Genomic DNA, 27,919 nt, shown 5'->3' with positions numbered 1-27,919 from the left:
ATGGCCCCTCCCCTCAGGTGGCTGAGGCATGAGAGAGTGGGCATCCATCCTGCTGCCGTTCTTCACAGGGGGAGAAGGTCCAGGTGGTCAGGAACTTCATTGGGGGGAGGAGGTTCTGGAGTGTGTGTGTTGGAGGGGATCCAGGTGGTCAAGGCAGGAGGAAGTAGGCATCCCTTCTCCCTCTCTTTCTTTTTGTTTTGTTCAGGGTGGGGGCTGTCATTGGAGTGGGTCAGTATCAGGGGGCATCTGTGCCCCAACTGGGATGCATCTGTGCCCATTAAAAAAAGAAATGTTCCTGCCCTGAATAGATGAGCGGCTGGAGGCTGCTTCGGGGCTTCCCTGCTGCAGGGGTGTCAAAGTCTGTCGTCGAGGGCCACAATCCAGTCGGGGGTTTCAGGATTTCCCCAATGAATATGCATGAGATCTATTTGCATGCACTACTTTCATTATATGCTAATAGATCTCATATATATTCATTGGGGGAAATCCTGAAAATCCCACTGGATTGCGGTTCTTGAGGAGGGACTTTGACACCCCTAAACATAGAAACATAGAATATGACGGCAGAAAAGGGCTGTAGCCCATCAAGTCTGCCCACGCCAATGACCCACCCCCAGACTTCACCCGGCTAGAGATCCCACATACATATCCCATTTCTTTTTAAAATTGAGCACGCTGCTGGCGTTAATCACCTGCAATGGAAGTTCATTCCAATGATCGACTACCCAGCTCTGCAAATGTGTCAAAGTTGCTTTTCCAAAGTCTGATGGGGTAGGATTATGGCAGACCTCCAGAAAGCTCATTTGAACATTGATGGCCGTTTTGAAATTGGACAATTTTTCGGCCCCACACAGTTTTAATGACAATTTTAGTGTATCCGGGCCTCATTGTTAAGTGTTGCCAATGGAAGCTATTAGCCACAGGTTGAATGGCCACCTACCTGCAGTCCCATTCCGACAGAGCTGGGCAGAGAAGCTGGGGCTGTTGCTGCTGCCATGCTGATCATGTCCCTGGTTCATGCTGGAAGGGTTGGTTTGGGGCTCAGACGCCTAGGGCCACGCACCAGCTTTCTGGAACTTTCTGCGCCCAGTGGAGCTCGGTTCTGTGAGTTGAGGCCACGGAGACTATCGCCATTTTCAGTCTTTTTTTTTTGTTTTTTGCTGCTTTTATTTTTAGTCTCTCCAGGAAAGCGCCAACGGATAGTCTCGTCTATTTTTTCACCATTTATGATTCGGGGGTTTGGCAGCCCAGCCTTAGGGATTCCGGTGGGTTGGTTTTTCTGAAGCCCGGGATTTTAAGGCTCTCTCAAAATAGCAGTTATATCATTCTAATGACGTCTTCCGTCGTGTCTAGCGTAGAACTCACCCTCAAGGCAGCCTTCCGATGCCCCACGGCGATATGTCAGGGCCGGCTGCCGCCTCCTCACAGCCGCGGTGCGCGCCAGGCCCCTCGCGCCTTCAGCCGGAAGGGTGCGCCGCGCGCGGAGCGCCTGAAGGCTCGCCTCTGACGTCTACGTCGCGGGACGCGCGAGGAGCCTCGCGCCCAAATCCCCAGAAGCTTTTCCTGTGATGTCGCTCCTCGCGCGCGCACCCTTCTGGTTGAAGGCGCGAAAGGCGCGAGGAGCCTCGCGCGCACCGCGGCTGTGAGGAGACGAGAGCCGGCGCCGAGACACCCGCCCGAGGGAGGCGACAAAGGTAGGGGGAAATGGCTTTATTTTCAATTCAGTGTTTTGACTTGTGTAAATTTTGAGACTTGACCTCTGCTGTCTACCTCTTGCGCTGCTCAGGATGAAACGCGTTGGTTTCTGTGTTTGTTGGTTTGTTTTTTTTTCTTTATTGTCTTTCAATTCTCATTTATAACATTTTTTTATTGAAGAAATGCAACAAATACACAATAATATAACACAGTATTCTTTATTTAGTTTAAAACGTACACAAAGTGGATGAAAACAGCGCAACAGCACTTCTAAGTAAGAAATAGACATAGAAACGCCTCCCCCTCCCGCCCTTTTTGCCTCTTAGGCTTTATTTTTCACGGTTATAACGAATTTGTATTGAGCCGAAAACAACCCGCCAAGGCTCATAATAGCAGAAATTCCCCAGAGTTTCTTTTCTCTATGTGACCCCCTTTGAGTTTTTGGTCCCGTGTTTGCATAGGGGTTTTTTCTGTGTTCTGCTGGGAATGAATGTTGCTTTGTGCAGTTGAATGTTGTGCTTATGGTGTTTAAGAAGATTTTAGTGTGTTTGTGCATAGACGAGAAGGCGTCCAGTTCCTGCACAGGTGAGGCTGGGCACGATGGACCGCTGGGCGATTCTTATGCTCTTAAAAATGAATGGGGAAAATGGTGCTGTCATTGGTACTATTATGGGGGTAGGGTCTGGGAAGGAGATTGGGCAGGAAATGCTTGTGGCAACAATGTGAAATAAACTTACAGATATGAATGCTTAATGTGTTCTTTCACTGCTCCTGAAGTGCACAGATTAAACAAAGAGTTCTACATGTGAACACATTTTATTTGCTTGGTTAAAAACTAATAGGGCTGAAGATATATGTTGCACTATACATAAAATAGGGACCTTTTATTAAGCTACAGCAGTGTATCTTAAACCTTTTTTACCTCTGGCACACTAAGCAGAGCAAATGTTTTTCATGGCATATTATAATTGAAATGATAAAATTGCAAAAGCAACAAAAAAATTTGAGAGTTATTTATTTAAAGTTCTTTAAGCTATGTATGGGTACTACTATTTATTATTTCTGTAGCGCTGAAAGGTGTATACAGCGCTGTACATTCTAACACACAATAGACGGTCCCTGCTCAGAAGAGCTTACAATATAATTTAGACGGGACAGCAGCAGGGTTGGGGAGATTATAGTGAGTCTAGGTATCTGACAGCAGTGAGTGGGAGTTAAGAGTTGAAAGCAGTTTCAAAAAAGTGGGCCTTTAGCTTGGATTTGAACACTGCCAGAGACGGAGCACGTTGTATTGATTCAGGAAGCCTGCTCCAGGCGTACGGCACTGCAAGAAAGAAGGGACGTAGTCTGGAGTAGGCAGTGGAAGAGAAGGGTACAAATAAGAGGGCGGTCTAGAAATGTAATGTAAATGTCAAATGCTGCTGTTAGATCTAAGGAGGTATGAACAACAGATTTTCTGTGGCCTAGAAAATATCTCATTGATGTTATAAGCCCTAGCAGAGAATATTCTGTGGAATGGTGGGATCTAAAGCCTGTTTCATTGGAATGCATAGCATTTGTCATTTTAAGGAAAGTCGACTTGCCCAGGATCACAAGAAGCAGCACAGAGTTTGAACCCACAGCCTCAAAGTGCCAAGCATCTAGCTCCAACCACTACACCACAGAAGATGCTGTGGAAGGATTTGAACCAGGAGCACCTAATTATTGTTCTGTTGTCTATTATACAGCTCTATTAGCTATTCTAGCCCTTAAAGGAGCTGGGTTCACTGCAGACTCTGGTACCCTATTGGACCAACATTAAATATGTCCAAAAACTCTGTGTCTTGTCTTTTGAAACCATGTAAAATTCTATGGGATGGATATGTGGTCTTTCTTGGGATTATTTCTTTATTAGTCTGATACAACATATCTCAGTCTGCAAAGAATTCTCTATTATACAGTAGAGTTGATGGTACAACTTTGTTCTGCATAGCTAGAAAGCTTAATATGATTTACAGTCAAAAATGTTCTCTGAGAACTTCTTAGTATCGGATGTGGTTCAGTATCCTTAGGCAGTAAAAATGTAAATGGCATAATATTCTTTTTCTTTGAATTACCATCCTGTATGCTTGGAATTGCACTGATTGCTACATTTATTGTGTTCATAATTTGGTTTTCATTGAGCTGTTTTCTCTTGTTTACTTGAATGTGAACAGCAGGAGAATTTTATACTGAACAAACTACAGGGCAGATTGTCATTTTTCTAATATCACTAAATGGTACCCAATATGTGACTGGCCATTAACATATGGATCTGGAATGGCTAAGTTGTCACACCTCACACCCCGAATCCCAAAGCCCTTTACTGTACTGGCTTACCAAAGTTCATATATTCACAACAATAATGTGGACAATAAATAAACCACAGATACTTTATTGATAGTAAAAACAGGCCGCAGCTTTGTTTATTGAGGACAACCAATAAGCAATCAACAATTGCTTCAGCTCCTGAGCTACAAAACATTGCAATTTTCCAGAACTCAAAATTGTATATCTCTGACTCCGCCACATCAGCAAGAGCCAAAGGGGTGGCATGGACCTCCATGCCCCATTCCGTACCACCTGCATCATGGCAGATTCGCTCACCTGAGCTCAATTTCCCTTATCTGCTCATCCCCTGATGAGCCTATGGGGTAAGCATGGACCTCCATACCCCCCTGACAGGGTCAGGTCGCCACTCAACTGAGCTGGCTACCAAATACCTGCTCATCTTTCAATGAGCCAAAACCTTGTAGCTCGGGATTACCGCCACAGGCCTGTAACATACAGGCCCCCCCACCCAAAAACAAAGCTGCGACCCAAGGGATCCTGAGAATGAGAACCGCCTCCCCCCAAAGAAATAACCATCCCTCTCCAGGCGCTTCCCCACCATAACAGCCCACTGCAACATGTACAAAGAACGCTCCACACCTCCTACTCGACCCTACCCCCAGCCATACCAAAGGCACCTGCCACCCTGCGCCCAGTCACCATCCCAATAATGCACAAGCCAGAGAGTACCCCCAATACCCCACGAGGGAGCAGCTCAGCTGAGAAGTACAGAGCCCACTCCCTGAAGAGGCGGTCAAGAGGGTCACCGGGCACGCTCCCTATGCACCCCATGGCTCTACCTACCCTAGGGCTCTGACACATGCCAGAAAACCTCCCCAACACCTGCCTCACCCAAGAAACAGAAAAAGAACAACTAGTACTCACAGCAGACCCCCAGCTGCTGACCCACCTGGTAGAGGCACCTGCCCATCAGAAACACGAAAGTACCCACCGTGATACTGTGAGCCAGAGATACTCCGAGCCCAACTCGTAATCTGAAGGCCCTACAAACACCCCCAGCCATGCGGACGACGACAAACATAGCCTGCCACAGCCTGGGTGGTGAGGATATGCCTCCCCATACCCGTGGGAACGTAGGCAGGCCCAACCAGCCCAAACACGCATCCAGCACTAACAACCCCAATACAGAAGTTCCTCCACCTCCCCTGGGGAAACATGACCCTGAACCAACCCCCAACCCCAGCTGTCTGACCCATCCAACAAGCCACGAACACTACAACAAAGCAGGAGCTGACCGCCTCAGCGCCCAGAAGACCCACTACTAACTGACAGCCCCAGCGGCGACACAAGCCACCATACCAGCCAGCAGAAACATTCAACACGTCAGGATCCTCGACCAATAGGACTGCACTCCTGCCCAAGACCACGGAGGGGCCCCGACACTCCCCCCACCTTGTCCATAGGAAAGGAACCCCGGCAAATGGGAGATCAAAGTGGCACACCTTTGACACACTAGCACCCACATCCATTCCAGCAAGGGCCAAAATCACCACTACAAAGGATATGCAACCTTATCTCTGCCAAACTGCAGGAGCCTTGGGCAAGGCAGGATTCCCCTACCCCCTTCTAGCCTCTTAGGAATACTACTGGCTACTCGGAGCACCCCCTTGCACCTAAAACCACAGCACCCTGACGCTTATAGCAAACCACAACCCCCCGGTCTGACACACAGGCCACAACCCCAACAGTTACCAAACCCTGCTAACCGCGAGAGCGTCTGGTACCCCGGGCACTAGACAGCTGCCATGCTGTCATCCACCCCCAGCATGTCCACAGACCTACCAGGAGACCAGTGCCACTCACCCCGCACATCTGCAGAACCTTCGGCTCCCCATAGCACCAGCAGAACCAGCCAGTCCTGCCCCCCAAGATAGCACCGAACCACTCGATCTTGCCCAAAGCCACCACTGCAGAACAGCCCCCCCCCCCCAGTTCCGCCACCAAAATACCACAGAACCTCCTGGTCCTGCTCAAAAAACACTGCCGCAGAATAGCTCCCCCAGTTCCGCCATCCAAAATACCGCAGAACCACTGGGTCCTGCCCAAAAACCACTGTCATGGAACATCCCCCAGTACTGCCACCCAAGAGACTGTAGAACCACCAGGTCCTGTGAAGAGCCACCGCCGCAGAACAGCCTCAGTTCTGCAGCATGCCAACTACGGGGGGGGGGGGGGGTGCCGCCGACTGGTGGCGCCCCAACAGCAACCACACAGCCTGCTCCAGCCACCAGTGTGCATCCCACACTGCCTGGTCCCCGCCTGAGAAAACCGGCAGAACCACCTGGTCCTGCCACAAGATCCACATTTCGCAGCCGAGGAACTGCCCCCCCAGTTCAGCAAGCTGCTGGCAAAGGGTGTGCCTTTGACCAGTGGTGCCGCAGTAGCAACCACCATACCTCAGGCAGGCCAGGAGTACAGAGAAAGTGGCGCCTTCCGCAGCAACCACCCTGTCGCCCATCTGTATCCGCGTCTCGTGCAACTTCCAGCTCTGACGCGTCCTGGCACCATCGCTTGGCACCCGCCAGAGGACCTCCATCTTCAGAGTCGACCTGAAAAGAGAACAGAAGGAAACAGCAGCAGCAGACCAGCAATACACAGCAGGGACCCTCATTGCAGGTTGCAACCGCCCCCCATAGCAAAACCCCTGCCCAAGACCGCACACACAAAGGCGGTCTCCTACAGCACCCCTGGGGCACCCCAATAGCCTGACTAGAAGTGCCCCCAGAGTCGAAAAGTCCACAACCAGGGGAGCTCCAAGAGGCTGCAGGTGGAACACCTCATAATCCGGCCCCCCTGCATTGCCTGCCAAACCACACCCCCCAAAAAAAAACAACAACCCCCCCAAAAAAAACCCAAAACCCAGCAAATCCCCAAGGCCCCATTCCGGTCCATGCGCCAAGAACCGTCGGGAAGGCAGAGGCGAACCCACTGGGTGCCGTTCCAAACCCGGCCACCAGAGGTCCACAATGGGACCTGAATGTCCCAGCGCCCCAAGAGCCCGGCAAGGCTGCACCAGAAACCAGGCCCAGGAAAAACCGGAAACCACAAAAACCGAGTGGAAATGGGGGGACCTATAATCCACCTACCCCAGGCTGGCCCCCAGCCCCACTCGCTCCAAGTGCACGTGGACACACTTGAGACAGGAAAATTGGTTGAGAGCAGCCGACTCTACTGGGGACAGTAACTCCATACCCTTCAGAACAGGGTAGAAACGAAAAGTAGTAATGTGCTCAGGGTCCCACAGAGCAGCCCGACAACAGCAAACCCACCAACCTCGGGCCAAAGAGGCAGGAGCTCAACACCGTCTCCAAAACACTCCCTGCTAACCACCAGTCCAAAGGAGCAGCCTGGAAATACGCAGGGGCGAGCTGCAGCCCACTACCGAGCTGGCCCACAGGACCAGCGCTCACCTCCCCTCATTCCCGGGAGCTGCTCAGGTAGCATCCCAAATGCACCCAGACGGAGGAGGCCAGCGTTCGCAGCCCAACTCCACCGGCACGTAGACCCGACACCCCGCACCCGAGGCCCATGCAACCCTGCACCCAATGCATACGCGCCACAACAAACTGGAGCAAACCGCACAGCTGCGCAGACCCCCGCCACACCTGCTGCACTGCTGCTCTCTACACTCACCTGATGCTGTGCCAAGAGGCCCGCATCCAGCAGTAGCCCCACACAATTCCAACCACACGGGAACGGAGCAAATGAGCCCCGCCCTGACGCAACCCTTGAAGATAGGCAGTGCGGTCAAGGAGCCCCGAAGGCAGCCTGAGACATGGGCCAACCCCGCCGACAAGGGGGGAGGCAACACCCGCTGCATCAGAGGCCTGGTGCGCTGCTCCTCCTGTGCAACAGATGCACGCCAGCTGGAAGAGAATGCACCGGACGCCCGCCCACTAGGCAGGTTCTCAGGACGACGCCCATAGCACAGAGCTGAGTCCCGTCCCCCGTGCCACCCAGCAACAACCCCACGCAATCCCAGCACACGAGGCCCCAAGCCAAGGCCTGCATGCACACCCAGGCAAACAGCGGCAACAGCTCCAACCCTTGCCCTGCGAACCTCCCGCCAAAGGAGATTGGTCCACACTTCGACCCCAAGACCACACCCACAGGGGCCGATCCGCTCGCACCCGGCTTGTGCACCACAGTGGAGCCAGGGAGAGAAGGCAACCCAATTAGGTAAACTGAAGTGATCCTGATTTAGTGATTTATGTAAGAAGAATTATTATATACTAGTCTTATAGCCCGTTACATTAACGGGTGCTAGAATATATGTGTATGTGTCTGTCTTTATTTTTTTTTTCTCTCTCCTTAGCCGCTTTCTGTATTTCTGTTTTTCTTTCTTTCTTTTTTTTTTTTTCCTTGGCTGTCCACCACCATCCCTTGCCTGCTCCCCCTGTCCATTCTACCTTCCTTTTACCTCCCCTGTGTCCTCCCACCACCCCATCACTGCTCATCTTATCCAGCAGCAGCCCTTCTCCCTTTGTTTTACCTCCCCCCTGTCCATCATCACCTCCTTCCTGCTCCCCCTGCCCAGCAGTACGCCTCCGTTCCTTTTTCTGCCCCTCTATTTCCCTGTGCTGCAGCATTTCCCTCCCACCCCACTTCCCTTTGACTAAGAAGGTAAGGGGGAAAAGAAAGAGACATCCTGGACCAAGGAAGGAGGGAGGGAAAAACAGACAGATGCTAGACCAAGGAGGGAGAGATACACATATACCTTGGACCAAGGAGGGGGACAGAGAGATTTCTTGAAGTAAGAAGGGAGGAAGAGAGAAAACCTAGACCAGGGGAAGAGAGAGAGAATCTGGATCATGAAGGGAGAGAAGGAAATAAAAGAAATGCTGGACTATGGAGGGGGTGGGAGAGGGGGGGGTTCAGGGATGGTGGTTGCATGAGGAAAGGAAGAGATAGAGAAAGTGAACTTGGGAAGGTTCAGGAAAACAGCAAAGAGATGCTGGGTATGGAGGGAGCATAGAAATAGGGACACAGAGCGGCAATACTGGACACAAAGGGAGGAATAGTGGCACAGAGGGGAATGCTGGACAGAGTAAGATAGAGACACAGAGAAGAGATACTGAACATATGGTAGGCTAGGGAAAGAGATACAGAGGGAAAACATTGAATGGATAGGGATGCAGAGGATAGATTTATAATTCATTGCTGTTGCCGGCTTCAGGTCTTCCTCTCTGGCGGGTCCTGTCTACTTCATGAAAACATGAAATAGGCAGGACCCGCCAGAGAGGAAGGCCTGAAGCCGGCAATAGCAGCAAATTTTAAACGCTGCTGCTGCCCGAAGAAGCCAGGCCTTAACCACAAAGCTGGGGGAGAGGATTTTAAAAGGTACAGCGGCGGCGGTGGTGGTGGGGGTTTGAAAAACCTCTGGGCTTGGCCGCAGCGGCCTGCAGCCGCCGACAGCCGCCACGGTCAGCAGCTGCTGTGGCCTGCAACCACCAACAGCCGCCGCAACCGACAGCCGCCTCGGGGGGGAGGGAGAGAGAGCTTCGCGCGCATGCGCACTCCTACCGGTGCCCTACAGCGCACGGAAAACAGAACATGCAGATGGAGTGTGCATGCGCGGCTAACATTTTATTATATTAGATTAAAAGGCAAAGGCTTATTAGGGTGTGAAACAGTAAGGACCAAGGTATCTGCAAAGTTGCCTCTGAGGGACCGGGAAACACACTGTTCCTCGGAGGCATGAAGATTATATATCCCCACCCATCATGCCCTGCTTCCCCTCTCTCGTCCAATCACTCTCCAGCCCTCCGGCGGGAATCACATCCCTCCTTACCTACCTCTTCTCTCCTGCTTTTCCTACTACCTCCCTACAAGCCTTCAAGCAACCAACTTGGGCCATCCAGCCCACTATTATAGTCGCCCGTCGAGACTAGCTCTTGGGCTCTTTTACATGGACTGAGCAGTAATTTCTTTCCATGCATTTCAAATTGAAGAGAGGTTTGAGAAAATAAATATATAAATACATAAAACCTGAAAGCTTCTTAAAAGCAGCTTGCCAAGACTCATTAAATAAGAAAACCTAATGACTGGGGGAATCGTTCTGAGTGTTAGAATAATTTTCTTTGATTAGGCAAAATCTGTGAAAGTAATTAAGATATCTGTGCCCCTTAATAATATTGGACTTGAACATCATTATCTGAATTTGAAATGAGAAAAACTGAAGTAATAATGTGAGGGGCTGCTGAAAAGTTCTCATCCCAACCAACAAAGTTAGGGCAATCTCCATAAAGGGCTATACACTTGGAGGGGTATTTTTGATAGGACATCTAAGTCCAACTTAGGATGTTTTCTGCAAAACATCCAAAATTGGACTTCTAGAAGGGTCCATTTTTGAAAATGCTGGACTTCCAATTATTTTTTTTAATCGTCTAGTTCAAGGGTGTCAAACTCAATCACATAAGGGACTGAAATCTAAGTCATGGGCCAAATTTTTTTAATAAAAATTACTTAGTATTAGTAGTGAAGGAGTCTGGGACTGGTTTTCCTAAGTGTTGAACTAAGTTTTCTCTTTAATAAAATGCTGAATTATGTTTAGCTGCAGACCTAACTTATCTCATGTTCTAGCCTGCCTGCACTGGGTGTTAGCTTGGACATTCTAATTTCTTATGGCTATCTCAGCATAAACAACATGTAACAGAAAGACTGCAGGGCCTAGATAAGTGACCTGCTAATGACCTGCTAGTGTGAGCTTATCACCAATGATTATTAAGAAAAGTAACACGTGAACAATTTTTTCTAGAATTCAGTTGTTTAGCCAAAAGAATGAATAAATATCTCTGTAACTCCCGGGTTTCGGCACTTCTGAAGCCAGCTTGGAGCTCAAGAGTCGCATACGTATGCTAATAAACCATCTGTGCTTTCTTCAAGTCTCTAGGTTTTTTTGCTGCCCAAAGTGACCTTTCAGTAGAAGTATAGATCCTTCCTCAGCCTCAGACACCTGTGGCGTGGTCAGGAACTTGTGTGCAGCGCCCTTATCCAGCCTAGCTGTTGCACTAGGACTGGGGCTGCACAGTCAAGCGCTTAGATGCAGCACAGTCACCGCAGTCCACATAAAATGGCCAGGCGGGCTGGATTCGGGCCCTGAGCCTTGTGTTTGACTTGTGTGGTCATCTTGGCCACCAGGAAGTCCAATTAGATGTCCAACTTCAGGACGTCTAACTTTATTCCCCAGTTTTGACCACAATACCATCCACGTTGAAAATGTCTAAATGAAGCCCATCTGGATGTAATGGGCACCTAAAAAACATACGCACCTAAAGAAATAAATTAACAAAACTCTAAACTTTAAGCTAGATTGTTGTCATGTTCTCCCGAGAAAAGTTGAGATCAGTCCAGACTTGGTTGACTCCAGATGCTTCAAGCCACACTTGCAGGTCGAGGTTGTAAAAAGGGTATGGGAAGAATCTCTTGAAGGGGGAAACAGTTAAGGTGCAGTTAGAGGATTCAAAGCAGGATGAAAATACATATTGGGCTCCTTTTACAAAGGTGTGCTAGCGTTTTTAGCGCACTCACTGGATTAGCACAAGCTAGCCGAAAAACTACCGCCTGCTTAAAAGGAGGCGATAGCGGCTAGCGTGCGGGGCAATTTATGGCGCACTATTCCACGCGTTAAGGCCCTAACGCACCTTTGTAAAAGGAGCCCATTATCTTTCTAGAAGTAGCATTCAGCAAAACACATAAATCTTTCAATAGGCCATGAATTTCTATATTTTACTAAACATTATGGATGGGAAAGATTATTCATTAGCTGTATTCATCCATAAAATACCCATTTTATTACATTTAATATCCTGTCTTTTTCCAATAGGGTATTGCGATAAGAGTATATAGGGATCACTTTAAGAGGTCTAGCTCTAGAGTGCATAGCAGGGAGGAAGTTGCTCAGCCAGGAGAAATAAGAATCCAGAGCAGCAACAAGCCATGGAGGCCCAAAGCAGGAAAGAACAGCCTTCCTGAGTACACCTATAAGACATAAGTGTAAAAGACCAGAAGACTCGCCAAGGTAGGAAGGTTCTCTCATTGCAAAACTGCAGTTCATCACCTTGGTGGTCTTTCCGTGTTCTTTCAATACTGTACTCCAACCTCTAAGACCTGTGTATTCTGTGACTATGTAGCCTGGCAGGAGACGTTCCCTTTCTAATGGTTGGAATTGAACTGCAAGATTATTTATATTTACTCCTGAGTTTCCAGGCCCTGTAAAGACTTCTGTGTATATTTGTTTGAAAGAAGCCATTACAAGAGTTTTTCTTTACTTTTTACGCTGCAGTTAGGTTGTTTTTGTGGAGGTTCTTCACCATGCCCCATTCACACCATCACAGTTATCTAAGGGGCCCTTTTACTTAGCTGTGGTAATGGCTTGTTTTAGCTTAAAATGGTTTACCATGGGATGTAAAGGAAAAAAAGTGGGGGAAAGAACTGTATACATCAACCTGAGATAAAAGTGAGTTTATTGAATACAATCATCTATTAAAACATAGAATATTTATGATTGATAATTCAGTCTTTTCTTGATATCCTTCCAGACCCGACTCGGTGCATGTTTTGGCTTCGGAACTGCCTCAGGGGTGTAGATGAAAATCCAGTAGATGGTGCTGAAACACTTTATTGGAAGGAAAAATACTTTATGGCGCAAAATAAAATAGCAATCGTAAAATAAGGTACAAAATCTCTGATCACTACTGGAGCTCCATGGCTACACAGATGCCAGCAATTATGTATACAGTATATGTTTTAATAGAGGATTGAATTCAATAAACTCACTTTTATCTCAGTTTCCCCAAATTTTTTCCTTTGCTATATTTATTGTGGGGTGTTTGCCTTGTTTTTTTTGATTACCATGGGACGTGCTCAGGCATCCTGCCATAAGTTCCAAATCAGCGTGCACTAACTGCACACTAAAAAATATTTTTGAACTTTAGTTGGAGGGGCTGTGACTGGGGGGTGGGGTGGCAGAGATTGGCCATTCCTGTGCTGTTCAGTGTATTCCTTTTTTTGACAGTGCTAAAAGTGGCCTTGGCATGCGGGAAAGACCCATGTTAGGACTACCATAGGTCCTCGATCTGGCAGCTAAGTTTCAACGCTAAAAAATGCAAGGTCATGCACCTTGGCAACAATAATCCATGCAGAACGTACACATTAAATGGAGAAATCCTGGCTAGGACTGCAGCGGAACGCGATTTAGGGGTGATCATTAGTGAAGACATGAAAACTGCCAATCAAGTGGAGAAGGCTTCATCCAAGGCTAGGCAAATGCTGGGTTGTATCCGCAGGAGCTTTGTAAGTCGGAAGCCCGACGTCCTAATGCCACTGTACAGAACCATGGTGAGGCCTCACCTGGAGTACTGTGTGCAATTCTGGAGACCACATTACCGTAAAGATGTACTGAGAGTTGAGTCGGTTCAGCGAATGGCCACCAGGATGGTCTCCGGGCTCAAGGATCTCCCGTACGGAGAAAGGCTGAACGAATTGCGACTATACTCTCTTGAAGAACGTAGGGAGAGGGGAGACATGATTGAGACATTTAAGTATATCACTGATCATATCAAGGTGGAAGATGATATGTTCTCTCTTTGGGGACCCTTGACCACAAGAGGGTATCCGCTAAAAATCAGGGGCAGGAAGTTTCATGGCCACACCAGGAAGTATTTCTTCACCGAAAGAGTGGTTGACAATTGGAATGAGCTTCCAGTGCAGGTGATCGAGGCCAGCAGCGTGGCAGATTTTAAAAACAGATGGGATGCCAAGGTCGGATCTCTAGGAGGGTAGAGTTAAGGGGATGAGTCATCAGAGCATGATATCTCAAAGGGTAGCTAGGAGGGAGGGTCAATGGAGTGGGCAGACTTGATGGGCCTTGGCCCTTTTCTGCCGTCACTTTTCTATGTTTATATGTTTTTAGCACTGCCTGATAAAAGGACGGACCCCTATATGAATAAGATCAATTTGTTATATGTATAAGTACATTTAATATAAGTTTCAGTCTAATAAATGTCAATGATCAACTCCAAACTGCACATTTACAAAGAATTAATGCCAAAGCTGTGACTTACAGACTGAAAAGGCATCTGACAATATTTATATATCAGACTTTACCTGAAAATAGCCCTCAGGATTACATTAAACGATGCTTAATGGCTGCCTTTTTCCCAGTATGCACTCGTTGGCCTTGACTCCTCTTTTACTGGGCTCTGGGCTGCTTTTCCACTTCTTCTTTCTCCTAGGATTGATCTTTTTCATTGCTGTTGTCCTTTGGCCTTTTCTTGATGTTTGTTTTGTGATGGGAGAAATACCATTAACACATTTCCTTTCAGCAGCACTCTAACCTTTGAATAATGCCTTATTCCACCTTGAAAACAATCCTGCATAACTCCTTTCCTCATAAATGTAAACAGATTATGAACTACATATAAATACAAACTGAAAGACTGAAGTTGAAAAGAAATATAAATCTGCCTACGAGATTATGGCCACTTGCTTTTTTGGTCTGTCTGCTTCAGTTCTGATATTGACAACATATTGTATGTTGTCAACATACAATACAGTAGGAATTCTATTACAAGTAAATATTAATAGAAACAGATAAATATGTGAGTTGCATGAAAGTGTTTTATATAGGCACCATAATGAGGGGGGGGGGGGCACAACCTCCCAAATATGATGATTGGAAGTCAGAAGAATCAGTTATGGCTTTCCTGACTCCCCCACCTACCTCCTTCCTGGCCACTGTGATTTTAAATCTTCAGGCAGCTGGTGGCAGGAAATATTTGACAATTATGTTTACTTTCAAATTCCCTTGGGTTTTGGTTTACTTTCACTTGAAGATTATCACACAAATTTTCAGTTTTCACTTTGTTTAGGCTTCACAACACCACAGCACAGCTGTACTTCCTTATATCCTGTTGAATGACTGTCTGAACTCATTCCCAAAGCGTCAAACAATTGGTCAAAGCAGCTCCATCTCTATAAAACACATCACCCCCTTCCCACCCCCAGAGTATTTTTTCTCAGATAGTAAGTCATATGTATACCAAGTTTGGTTGAAATCTCTCCATGTATTTCAGAGTTATTCTTGAACATACATACAGTACATTCACACACACTCACACAGATGCATCCGATTTTATATACTGTATATACAGTAGATGTAGAGATTGGAACTGCAACTTCCTTGTTTGAACATGTTTAATTCTGATGATATTGTAGAAAAAGCTCTACCAACACAGAGATTTTTCTAAAATATTTTCAGAAATTCATATGTGTTTGCTGGCACTTGCAGTGAGAGCAACCATTTTCAAATATACTCTTACACATTGAAAAAATGAACGGTATGAATCTGGAAACTTCCATACGGAAGAGTCAGCATGCACATGTGGAAGTAGCAAATATCTGCATATTTTATAAAGGAAAGTATGTGTCTACTGTTATTTGTAGAATACATGTATAACTAGGTACACATGCATGTGTTTTTATTTATTTAGTGGCCCATGTACTAAGATGTGCAAAAAAAATGGCCTGTGCTATTTTAGTGTGTGGGTTTTCCATACATTGAAGCTACTTTTATTGTGACTGTAAAAGGACCACATTTCCCATATTCCCTATTAATGGTATTAGCCTCTCAGGTTGTTGGATGGGTGGATTGTACATGTTTAAATAAATAAATGCATAATAAATATGAAAAATGGAAAAGTGGTCCCCGCTGCATCCTTATAAGCCTTAGTACTGTAATATTTAGCTTATTCCTTTCTTATAAATCAAAGTTCCTGCTGCTGAACTAGAGAAAGAGATGTTCAGCTGGCAGGGTTTTGTTTATAAATTTTTATCAACACAACTAATATACTACTTTATCCTAAAGCAAAAAATAAATAAATAAATAGAATTTTTTTTTTTCTACCTTTGTTGTCTGGTTTCTGCTTTCCACATCTTCTCATTCAATTCCTTCCATTCACTGTGTGTCTTCTCTCTGCGTCTTCCATTTGCTGTTACTGTGCCTCTCCCTTCACCCCCCCCAATTGGTCTAGCACCCATCTTCTTCCCTCCGTTCCCCCATAGTCTGGCATCTGTCTTCTTCCCACTCTGTCTTCCACATTTCCCTTCAGGGTCTGTTCCTCTCTACCCTCTTTCAATGTCTGTTCTATTCCTTTCTACCACCACCCTTCCCTCCCTCCTTTACCATCTGTTCCTTTCTACCACCCTTCAGCTCCTCTCGCGTGGCCTATCTCTCTCTTATTTTCATGGCACGTTACAATGTAATTTGTGCAAGCCACTGGAGCCTGCGAGCTCGGTCCCTGTCCCATCCCCACAAACCATCTTGTTTCTGTGCTCCTATTTTCCCCATTTCTAATATCTCCCCTATGTATCTGCCATTGCCCCCCCCCCCCTGTGTCTATATACCATCCCCATGGCATGTCCCCTTTATGTCTCTGTCCCTATGCCCCATGCACATAATTTCCCCTCTTTCTGTTACCTTCCTGTGTCCAGATTTCCCCTATCTTCCTCTTCCATACCAGTGTGTCTCTTCTTTTCAACCCCATCTAGCTTTTTTCCCTCTTTCTTCCCCCCCCCCCTGCTTCTAGCATCTGGCTCATCTGCCTGTCCTTCCCTTTCTTTCCTGCTGTGGGTTTTTCTTTCCGTCTTCATCTCCTTGGCCCAGAATCCTTTTCCCTTTCACTCTCTCCTTCCAGTTTGAGCCAGGAACACAGGCGATCGCACGGTCCCCGCAGCCACCACCCACCTGCCCAATCGATCCTAGTGTTTAGCCAGATCTCCCTTCTCCTCACCTTAGTTGCAGGCTTTCTTTTTCGGCGACCTGCACACTTTCCCAAAGAGCCGCGCACGCGCAGCTGCTCAGTGTTCAATCTTCTGCTCTGCTGCAACTTCCTGTTTCCGGTTGCGTCAGAGCAGAAGATCGAAACTGAGCAGCAGCGGGTGCGCGGCTCTTTGATAGCGTGCGGGTCGCTGAAAAAGAAAGCCTACATACTAAGGTGAGGAGAAGGGAGAGAGCTGGCTAATCACTAGGATCGATTGGGCAGGCGGGTATGGGCTGCGGGGACCACGTAATCTTTCATGCCTCACTGCGGGGACAAGACCATTCACCGCTCCACGGGCGGTGAATGGCCTTGTCCCCGTCCCCGCAGCAACTGCTAGCTTTCGTTCCCCGTTTCGGCGGGCTACCCGCGGCTAAATGCGGTGGCCGCGGGTAAACCGCCACCGTGTCATTCTCTACCTTATACCCCTTTTACAAAACTGTAGCATGGTTTTTAGCACTGGTGGTGGCAGTAACAGCTCCAACGCTCATAGAAATTCTATGAGTGTCGGAGCTGTTACCGCCTCAACTGACGTTAAAAACCACACTACAGTTTTGTAAAAAGGGGGGAGGGTTAGTGCAGACTAGTGAATATATGCCTTAGGGCTGGTGAGGTAAATGCTCCAACGCTCATATGAATTACCCCTGGAATAGCCCCAACATTTTTCAGCAATAACAGGCATTTTCAGTAGCAGCAATCACTTAACTGCCGTCAAAAATGCCTGGTTAGCTGCTGAGACGTGAGTTAGCTGGTCAGCAGCTGTTCCTGGCTGGTTAACGTGTGCTTAATAGTGGCCAAAAGTCTTGAATTTGTCTGATACTTTGAGGGCTGAGATGTAGAAATAGATGAGGCTACAAAGTGCATCCCAATGCCTTAACTTAGTAGGGACACGTTCAGATTTAGTGCTTGAAAATCCACGCTCGTTAATTTAGTAGTTTCTTGTCTAAAGGGGAAAAACAGGAAATTAATTTTCATGAGCTCATAAAGCTCAGATCAGATATTTAAAATTTCCTCCATGCGTGTCTTCCTGTTTCCTTTTACAGAATTGTGAGGAATGGAAGCAGGACCATCGTTTTTTTCTTACTGTAAACCAGTGGCATAGCGAGGGTGAAAGGCACCCGGGGCAGTGGCGTCCCTCACCCACCCACTTCTCTGCCCCCCCCCACACTTCTTCCCCTTTCCCTGTTACAGTGTTGGCTCTTCCTCTGATGTCACTTCCTAGGTGTGGGTCCAGAAAGTGACATCAGAGGGGAAGAGAAGTTGCTGCACGAGCTGCAGGTTGGGGTTGTCGCTCGTGCTATGAACATTACAGAGGTATGAGGGAAGGGGAAGGGAGTGGGGGTGGAGAGAAGGATGGGATGCTAGCACCCCAACCAAGGTAGCACCTGAGGCAAACTGCCCCCCCCCTGCCCCCCTTACTATAGCCCTGCTGTAAACTAACCCCTGAATATGTATACTCTAGAGGAAAGGAGGGACAGGGGAGATGATCCAGACATTCAAATACTTGAAAGGTATTAACATAGAACAAAATCTTTTCCAGAGAAAGGAAAATGGTAAAACTAGAGGACATAATTTCAGGTTGAGGGGTGGTAGACTTAAGAGCAATGTATGGAAATACTTCTTTATGGAGAGGGTGGTGGATGCCTGGAATGCGTTCCCGAGAGAGGGGATGGAGAGGAAAATGGTGATTGAGTTCAAAGAAACATGGGATGAACACAGATGATCTAGAATCAGAAAATAATAATAAATATTGAAGAACTAAGGCCAGTACTGGGGAGACTTGCATGGTCTGTGTCTGTATATGGCCATTTGGTGGAGGATGGGCTGGGGAGGGCTTGGATGGTGTAGATGGACTGGAGTGAGCTTTGACGGAGACTTCAGTAATTGGAATCTAAGAACAGTACCAGGCAGAGCTTTGGATTCTTGCCCAGAAATAGCTAAAAAGAAGAAGAAGAAAAAAAAACAACAACAACAAATTTTTACATTGAATCAAGTTGGGCAGACTGGATGGACTATTCAGGTCTTTATCCCAGGACAAGCAGGCAGCCTATTCTCACATAAGGGTGATGTCATGGACGGAGCCTGGATGCAGACAGCCTCGCAAGCATTCTTGCTTGTAGAAACTAGAAGTTTCGAGTCAGCCACACCGCGCATGCGCAAGTGCCTTCCCACCCAGTGCAGGGCGCGTCTCCTCGGTTCTCAGTTTTCCACGGAGCTGTGAAGTCCGTCTTTGACTCTCTGCGTTTAACTTTGTTACTTCGTGCCTTCTCTCACTGCGGCTTGTGTTTATTTTCTTCACGAATCGCTGTGTTCTTTTATTTCTTTTAATTCTTTTATTTTCTAGTTTAAAATAAAAATTACTTCTTCCATTTGACTGCTGAGGCAGGCCGCTCAGCCGCAGCTTCGACTTTACAGCAGCTATATTTCCTTCTATGTCCCGGCCAGCAACAGGCTTCAAGAAGTGTAGCCAGTGCCAGCGTGCGATTTCCCCCATGGACCCACACCATTGATGCCTCAAGTGCCTTGGGCCGGACCATCATCCAAAGTCATGCGAGTGCTGTGCTACTCTTCAACCTTGAGCCTTTAAACATCGTTGGATTTTAGTGGAGAAGCTTTTCGGAATGGATTCTTCAACGACTCCCTCGACTTCGAAAGCGGCCTCGGTTCCACCTTTGACCGAAGGTCCTTCTGCCTCCACGACTCTGACCTTGAGCCTCATCAGACCTTCTTCGTTTGCAGCGGCTCTTTCCTCCACTACACCTGCTGTATCTTTCCCTGCATCCTTGGGTCAGATAGCTCAGCAGAAATTTCCAGCGGTGGTAATCAAGGTGGCTCAGACTTCCAAGTCGAAGCACATATCCACTGCCACTTTAGAACCTCCAGCCAAAGCAGGTGGTCCGGTTTCAGACACGGATCCATTCTTCCTGGCTTCTTTCCAGACTATGTTAGAGAAGCAATTCATTTAGTTCCTCACTAATATGGGACCGATGCTTGCTACTCTAATCCAGCCTGGGCATTCTTCAGACTCCAGCGAGGTCGAGCCTCTTCCTATGCCTCCGGCTGAGACTACACACTATACATGAAGCAGAGTCTCTGCGAGTGTCTGGTCTGGCATCTATGCACTCGAAGCAAGGAGCAGATTCTTTGCATGTGCCTCGACAGGAATCCTCACACTCCATACAAGGAGCAGAGTCTTTGGGAGTGCTTCGAGATTCCTCCAGCAAGCCTTCTGAGCTTCGATCTACAGCTTCTAGCCCTATCCATTCCCTGGTAGCAACATCTGCTTCCATCTCCAGGGCGAAGTCTCCTCGGTCATCGAGATCTGCTTCCAAGCATCACTCTTGTCGTCGACCAAGGCCTTCCTCGAGGCATACCTCCAGGCATAACTCTTCTTCCAAGGAGCGTCGTTCTTCAACTAAGCCTCGATCTATACCTTCCAGCTCTACTAGACCACCGACTCCTCGATCGAGGTCTCTGATTCCAGACCTCGAGGACTCCGAGGTTTCTATTGCTTCGTCCAAGTCTCCTTATTCTTTTGATGCCTATTTTCCTGCCGAAGCTTCATCTTCGATCAAGGCTGCCTTGACATCCTCGAGTCCCTCTCGAGGCAAGGCATTAGTGGATCAAACCAAGTTACTTGCAATCCAAGGTTTTAATGTATTCCGATTCTGCAGTTTTCTGAGTTTCTGCTTTGCTAAAACACAATAACTTGCACCCCCACTCCTGCTGTTTACTGCTTGGGTTTATTGCCATGGGCCCCACAATTTTAAATAGGATCTATGCAGTGACAACCAAGAAGCAGCCCATGATAATCTGTGGTAGCTATATAGTCCCCCTAATTCTATGAAAACTGCCAAAATTTGCAGAGGCAATGAAATTGAATAACAAGCTAATTGGCATTTTTGCAGGTAATTAGTGGTGCTAATTAGAATCAGTTAAGGGTTAAGTACATAAATTTAGGCAGGGACCCATTCCTAAATTTTACATTTGAGTAAAAAAAAAAAAAAAGGCACAGAAATTGGCAGGTCATGGGTGAACTGGGAATGTTGCTTTAAATTACGCACGTAATTACAGATTTAGGGTCCTTGCACCAAAATTTAGGTATGGGCATTTGTACCACATTTTCACTGGTGCAAATGGCTGTGCCTAAATTCAGTCATGGTTCCCAGGCATAGAAGCTATTCTTTATACCAGGCCTAACTTTAAGCACAGTTTATAGACTAGCACTTTACTCGGCATCAATTTTTGGGCGCCATATGTAGCATTTAGTTCAGGGGTGCCCACACTTTTTTGACTCGCGAGCTACTTTTAAAATGACCAAGTCAAAATGATCTACCAACAATAAAATTTTAAAAAAATCACAATGCATACTGTACGCATAGAATTGTTAATTATCATTCCTATTCCGGGGTTTTTTCAAAGAGGTCAAAGCAGATGACTCTATGCACTGTCACCTCAGTAACAACCATACAAAAATAGACAAATACCCACCCCCCTCCCTTTTTACTAAATCACAATAGCAGTTTTTAGCGCAGGGAGCTGCGCTGAATATCCAGCGCTGCTCTGGACACTCATAGGCTCCCTGCGCTAAAAACCGCTATTGCGGTTTAGTAAAAGGGGGTCATAGTGCAAAATATAGACAGCAAATATAAATTCAGACACATTTTGATCACTAAATTGAAAATAAAATCATTTTTCCTACCTTGTCTGGTGATTTCATGAGTCTCTGGTTGCACTTTCTTCTTCTGACTGTGTATCCAATCTTTCTTTCAGCCTGTATGCTTCCTCTCCTCCACACCTCATTCCCTCCCCCAACTTTTTCTTCCTCTCTCCCTGACCTTTCTTTCTTTCTCTCTTCATGCCCCCTTTCTTTTTTTCTGTTTCTCTTCTTTCCTTCTGTCTCCCTGCCTGCCCCCTTTCTTTCTTTCTTTCTCCCTGCCCTTCCCCAAGCCACTTCCGCTGCCATTGGGGAACAGGACCCAAACGCCACTAATGGATAACAGGCCCCAAAGCCGACACCGCCCCGAGGAAGTTCCGCCCAGCCAGGCAGTGATTGGCTGGGCGGAACTTCCTCTCTGACGGCAGAATTGACGGGGAGAGGAAGACTGATCGGCCCGATAGATCGCCAAGGCAAAGTGAGTCCTGGGTGATCGACCTATTGGGCACCCCTGATTTAGTTCCATGTAGGTTATTGCTTTACTGAATTCATTCCATAACTTACCGTACTCTGATAACAGAGAGGATCTGGCTTTGTAACATTTTTGTTCTGACGCTTTAATTGTGGTTTTAAACTTAAAAAAAGAACAGATGAATGTTGGCTAATTGTTGGCGGTGTAAAATGATCTCAGTGTGAAAAACTAAGCTTAGATAATTTTGCTGTCTGTCACATGGTGCTGGTGATTCATTATATCCAGCATTAGAATGAGGCTATGGGTGGCTTACAAAAGATTAGCTGAATTTATTCATGCTTTCTTTTTATTATTTACTAATAAAATGCTGATATGTAATCTACAATATTCAAGGGATAATTACCTTTGGAACAATATGAGAGAGACTTATTTCCTTCCATAATCAGGAGAGTAAAAGGATGACTTAGGAGAGAGACAAAAAATGCATTTGTATGAGATTTACAGAATAAGACAAAACCTCAACTGTTAAACACAATGTACTTAGTTCTGCTTGGAGTTTCCATCTCACCCAGGTCAAGCTGATCCAGTGCTGTTTTTCCTTCAGAGTATGAAGTAGGGACTCAGGCCCACCTAGTAGTGGCACAGATGCATATCTCCTTCCAGGAGATTGGGGGAGGGTCACTTAACTCTACTCCCCTTACCTCCTCACCTGGTACCTTTAAATTCTTTTAAGTCTTCACTGGCAGTGAACAGCAACACTTTCCTCCTGCTTGCACAGGCTAGAGCCTTTCCACTAATGCAACTTCATGTTTGTGGAGCCAGGAAGTTACAACAGAGAGAAGGCTTAGAGCTAGCATGAGCAAAAAGAATGAGCCAGTTCACACTGCCAGAGAAAATCTAAAGGATTTAAAAGTATCAGAGAGGGGCTTGGGAAGTGGAGACAAATGACCTCCCGAACACCTGGGGAGGGAGGGAGAGACACAGGATGGGAGCATTAGGGAATGGTGGGGGGTGGGTTTGTTATGTCCATATAGGGTTGAGTCATACATTTCAGTAACATACTTCTTTATTCATTAGGACCCCTGAAGAAAGATGTGTTGATCAAAACATGGACCGTGTCAGGTCCCTTGGTTTGTAAAAGTTGGTCATATTATGCACAACAATGTCTAAATAAGCATAGCCTGCATCTTGTACAGCTGTCTATAGTTTCTCTTTTTTGTTTGGCATTGATTGTGTTTCAGTGCAGACGCATTGGATTTTGTTTTTGTTCAATTTCTAGCCAATAGATTGAAGCCTGCACTTTTGAGGACCAGAGTCTACTAGGTTAGATGCATATTTTGTAGTTCAGGAAGAGAGTGAACTATAGGTTGACAGAATTTTGGACATGGTTTCAATTTTGGTGCTGAAATCAATCTTATAAGTAGGGTTACCAGACGTCCGGATTTCCCTAGACATGTCTTCCTTCTGAGGACATGTACAGGGGTCCAGACAGCTTTTCAAAACCCGACACTTTTTCTGGGTTTTGTAAAGCCTCCTCTCAATTGTGTCGTGCAAGAGGCTATCCACGCATGTGCGGATGCCACGCAATGACGTCCCACGCACGCGCCATCTTCGTGTGTCACCCACACATGCGCAGATTGCCTCCTGCACGACCAAAGCAGGCAGAGGTAGGGCGGGACTGAGGTGGAGATGGGTGGGCAATGGGGGCGGGTCTAGGGTTTTACAATCGTAAAGTCTGGCAACCCTACTTACATGTAAATTCAGCCTTGCTTCAGTTTCAGCCAGAAGTGCAAGTGTGTTTTGGATTGTAACCAAAACTGTGTGGTATCCCTGAAATTGGTGCCCCGTTGCTCCCTCCCTCCATCCCTTCCCTGCATAGGAGCCGCTTCCTTCTGGAGTCTGCCCCAAAGAAAAGCAACCCCCTTCCTGGATGCAGACTCCTACCACCATCTGTAGGTTTTTATCCTGTGGCCTAGCATACATGTATTTGTGGTTCAGGGATGCAGTCGGGGCAGGAGAGAACCTCACTTGATCCTGTCTCTACTGGTTGCAACGACTTCAAGCAGCAGGCTTATGAGACTGGTGCCAGAGGTTGTGGCAGCCATTTTGAGATTGGAGCCAGCATGTGTAGAAGCGATTCCTTATCTGTGCCAGCTCCAATCTCAAAATTGCTTCTGTGACTTCTGGCAACAGTCATACAAGACTTCATCTTGAAATCATAGCAGCCATTTTGACTACAGAGCCGGGAGGTGCAGTTGTGAATGGGCTCACATTTGCCTCGATTGCACCAGTGGACCATCAGTGCTTGCAAGGTAGGCCCTAGGGGGTTGCCTGTAGATGGTGGTGGGAGTCTGGGAGGGGCTGCTTTTGTTTAAGGGAGGGGTCCTGAGAGGGGAGTTGCTCATCTTTGGGAAGGAAAGGGGTATAGTGCTGATTAGGGGGTTACTGTTTTCTGGTGTTACTGAGTGAAAAATTTGCAGATTGGGTTTCAGCCAATTGAAAAAAGAAAACATTTTGGCTGTCCTCAACGCTAAATATATATGAAGATGCATGGAGAGGGATACAGAATATAGAGATGGTATTGAAAAGGACAAGGCATGGTGTGGAAAGGAAGTGATCACAACACAGTTAGCTGACAACTGTGGTGAATTAGAGAAAGCAGACAGGATGGACTAATAGTTACGTTCTTTCACACCTGTAATGAGCCATGAATTCATTGTCCCTATTCAAGTCTAGCATGTTTTTATCCCAGGACAAGCAGGCAGCATATTCACTACATGTGGGTGACGTCACCGACAGAGCCCCCTAGCGGATGTTTTCGCAAGCAAACTTGCTTGAAGACCTTCAAGCTTGCGATTGGCATGTGCGCATGCCCCTCCCGCCCGACCTAGGGCATGCGTCTCCTAAGCGTGGCCTCAGTTCTCTGTTTTCCGTGGAGCCAGAAGCACTGTTCCCTTGCTTCACGCGATATCGTTGTCCCTCTTGCACTGCGGCTTGTTTGGTTAGTTTATTTTGAGTCGCTGTGCTCACGTATGTTTTTCTTCTTTTTGTTTTTTTCGGTTTGTATCTTTTTGACCGGGTTCCCGGTCTTGCTCTGGCCGCCTGGCCTCGCAGGGCCGCAGCCGTCTCTTTTCTTATGTCCCGGCCTCGTTCCGGGTTTAAAAACTGTACTAAGTGCAACTGGGTTATCTCCATCACTGACCCTCATCGTTGGTGTGTGGAGTGCCTGGGTGCAGAGCACCGCACTGAGTCGTGCCCCCGTTGTGCAACTTTGCAATCGCGGGCTCTTTGTAGGAGGGTGGCCAAGATTCTCCAACTCTTTAGCCCCATGGATCCTGCGGGACAGGCCTCTAGCTCGGCCTTGTCGCCCTCGTTGGGCGCTTTGGCCTCAAAGTCCCCGTCAGCCTCGAAGGCTCCGGCCCCTCCTGTTATTCCGGCCTCGGGTAAGTCTCCTCTTTCTTCCTCAGGTGTGCCGGCAAAGAAGCCTACCTCAGAGTCTCATGTCAGTGGCGCCTCGTCGGCATCTTCGAGACCACTCTAAGCGTGCCTCCTCACGTAGGGAATACTCTTCCTCGAGGTCGCCCCCGAAGGAGCGCACTGCTGCACGTAAGACCCAACCATCTTTGGTCTCGGTGCCTATGTTCGAGGACCTGCTTAAGGCTATTCTTACCACGCAGCTTTCCTCGGTGGTGAGCCAACTGGTCCCGACTTCGACGCCTCTGACCTCAGTCTCGACCCAGTCTCGGTCTGACCAGCCTGAGCGTCCCCTCATTTCTCGAGGCCCTGCCTGCAAAACTCGCCGGTTCCCTCGAGCGATTCTTCATCCCCTGAATCCCCTGTAACTTTTCAGGGATCCAGGCCAGGGGGCTGTTTTTCCCCCGCTACTTTGTCGAGGTTTGCCCCTCATAAAAAGCCCCGGTCTTATCCGCCCCTTTGGGGCAGGTCTCCAACCGTGAAACCTTCTAGACATACGCTTGTCCTCGATTTGGACTTTGGGTTATGTTCCCCATCGAGGCAGCTACCAGCCTCTAAGGGGTCTTCTTCAAAACCGGTGGAGGAATTTTCCTTTACCCATTCTTCCCCGAGGCGTTGCCAGCTAATTCCTCAGACCCCGGGGTTTTCCCCAACCCATCTATCGAGGGGTCGTTCCTTGACACCCCCCAGACACTTTAGTAGAGCCTCTTCAGTCTCCCATTCGCGGGACTCCGAGGCCCCGGCTTACTATTCGAGGGAAATTTCTCCCTCTTTCTCAGCTGCCCCCAGATCTCGCTCGGGGTCTCCTCAGGAGGATGAGTCTTCTTCACGAAACGCCTCCTTTACTCGTTTCATCTCTGACATGGGTAGGGCCTTGAAACTGGACCTCCAGTCTGAGTCCCGTTATACCCAGGAATATCTGGGTGAAATGGGTTTTGATCATCTGCCCCGTGAGGCGCTGCGCTTGTCATTGCACCAGGTTCTACAACAAACTTTTCTCCGGAACCTGGAGACCCCCTATGCAGTCACGGCCATTTCCTCCAAGTTGGAGCCCCGTTACTGGACGATTCCAGTGAAGGGGTTTGAAAGTTCTCTGCTTTCTCATCAATCCTTGGTGATTGAGTCTTCCTTGAAGAAGTCCAACCCCTCTAAGGTTTACGCTGCCGTCCCTCCAGGCTGGGAGAGCCGTACGATGGACAAGTTTGGTCGCCATCTTTACCAAAACTCAATGATGGCAAATCGTGTTCTTAACTATAACATTATCTTCACCTCCTACCTCTGGTTCTGTGTGGATGCCTTCCGCTCGTTCCGGGAGGACATACCAGATTCTTGGCATCAGGAGTTTTGTCTCCTCGAGGAGACCCTCTCTCAGCTCCGCCTCTATATGTTTCAGGCGGCCTATGACGCCTTCGAGTTGTCCTCGAGGGTCACGGCTTTTGCGATTGCCATGCGTTGCCTCGCTTTGCTCCGCATTGTGGATATGGATCCGAATCTACAGGATTGTCTTGCCAATCTCCCGTGTGTGGGTCATGAGCTCTTCGATAATTCTATTGAAGCGGCCACCAAGCGCCTCTCGGACCATGAACGGTCCTTCGCCTCTCTGGTGCAACTTAAACCAAAAGCCCCTCCGGCTCGGCCATAGAAAATTCCTCTCCTGAGGTATCCACAGAAATCTACGCCTGCCTTCTCTCGGCCTCCTTCGAAGCGGCCGCAACAGCAGCAGCAACGTCAAATTAAGACCCAGCCACCGGCTCTGGCAAAGCCTGGGCCATCCTTTTGACAGTTCCAGCCCGAGCCTTCGGGCTCCCTTCCTCCTGGAGCCTTCCCCCCTCCCCATCGGGAGTCATCTCCATCATTTCTATGCCCAGCGGGAAAGTTGGGTGCTTTCTAAACTAAACTAAACTAAATCTTGGGTTTATATACCGCGCCATCTCCACATTTGTGGAGCTCGGCACGGTTTACAAGAATTGTAATGAGAAAGGAACACAAAGGGAGGGATGGGTGAAGGTCAGAAAGGGGAGAATGTTAGCGGGCTGGGATGTCAGAAGAGGAGGGAGCCAAGTACCCCCGTTCCTGCCTCCAAGAGATTTTACTTCTGCTCGATCTCAGCTGCCTCTCTTTCTGCAAGAAGCTCAGACCCTTCTTCGCCTTCTGGCGGTCGAGGAGGTTCCCCCGGACCAGTGGAACACCGGATTTTATTATCGGTACTTTCTGGTACCCAAGAAGACGGGGGATCTGCGTCCAATCCTGGACCTCTGTGCTCTGAACAAGTTTCTGGTCAGGGAACAGTTCAGAATGCTCACCCTTCCTACTTTGTACCCCCTCTTGGATGAGGGGGACTGGCTGTGCTCACTGGACCTCAAGGAGGCGTACACGCACATTCCGATACACCCGGCATTTTGTCGGTATCTAAGATTCCAGGTGGGGGATCTC

At 47.7% G+C, this 27,919-nt stretch overlaps 1 protein-coding gene and 1 long non-coding RNA gene across 3 annotated transcripts in view; one reads left to right on the top strand and one right to left on the bottom strand.

Moving 5' to 3' along the window:
• TAMM41 (TAM41 mitochondrial translocator assembly and maintenance homolog) overlaps positions 1-1,541 on the bottom strand; it is a 330,305-nt gene extending 328,764 nt beyond the window's left edge. The window contains exon 1 of the mRNA XM_033926289.1: positions 941-1,541. Coding sequence (XP_033782180.1) covers positions 941-1,006 — 66 coding nt within the window. The 5' untranslated portion in view covers positions 1,007-1,541. The remainder of the gene's footprint in view (positions 1-940) is intronic.
• On the top strand, positions 1,119-24,784 carry LOC117351244. Of its 2 annotated transcripts, none has more exons than XR_004537366.1 (3): positions 1,119-1,694; positions 11,891-12,085; positions 24,765-24,784. It is a non-coding gene; the product is annotated as an uncharacterized LOC117351244 (long non-coding RNA). The 2 variants fall into 2 exon arrangements; XR_004537365.1 differs by lacking the exon at positions 24,765-24,784 and adding an exon at positions 18,917-18,947.
• Positions 24,785-27,919: the final 3,135 nt, after the last annotated feature.

Source organism: Geotrypetes seraphini, chromosome 17 (genome assembly GCF_902459505.1).
Source record: "Geotrypetes seraphini chromosome 17, aGeoSer1.1, whole genome shotgun sequence".
Taxonomy (NCBI): Eukaryota; Metazoa; Chordata; class Amphibia; order Gymnophiona; family Dermophiidae; genus Geotrypetes; species Geotrypetes seraphini.
This window is presented reverse-complemented; position numbering and strand designations above follow the sequence as displayed.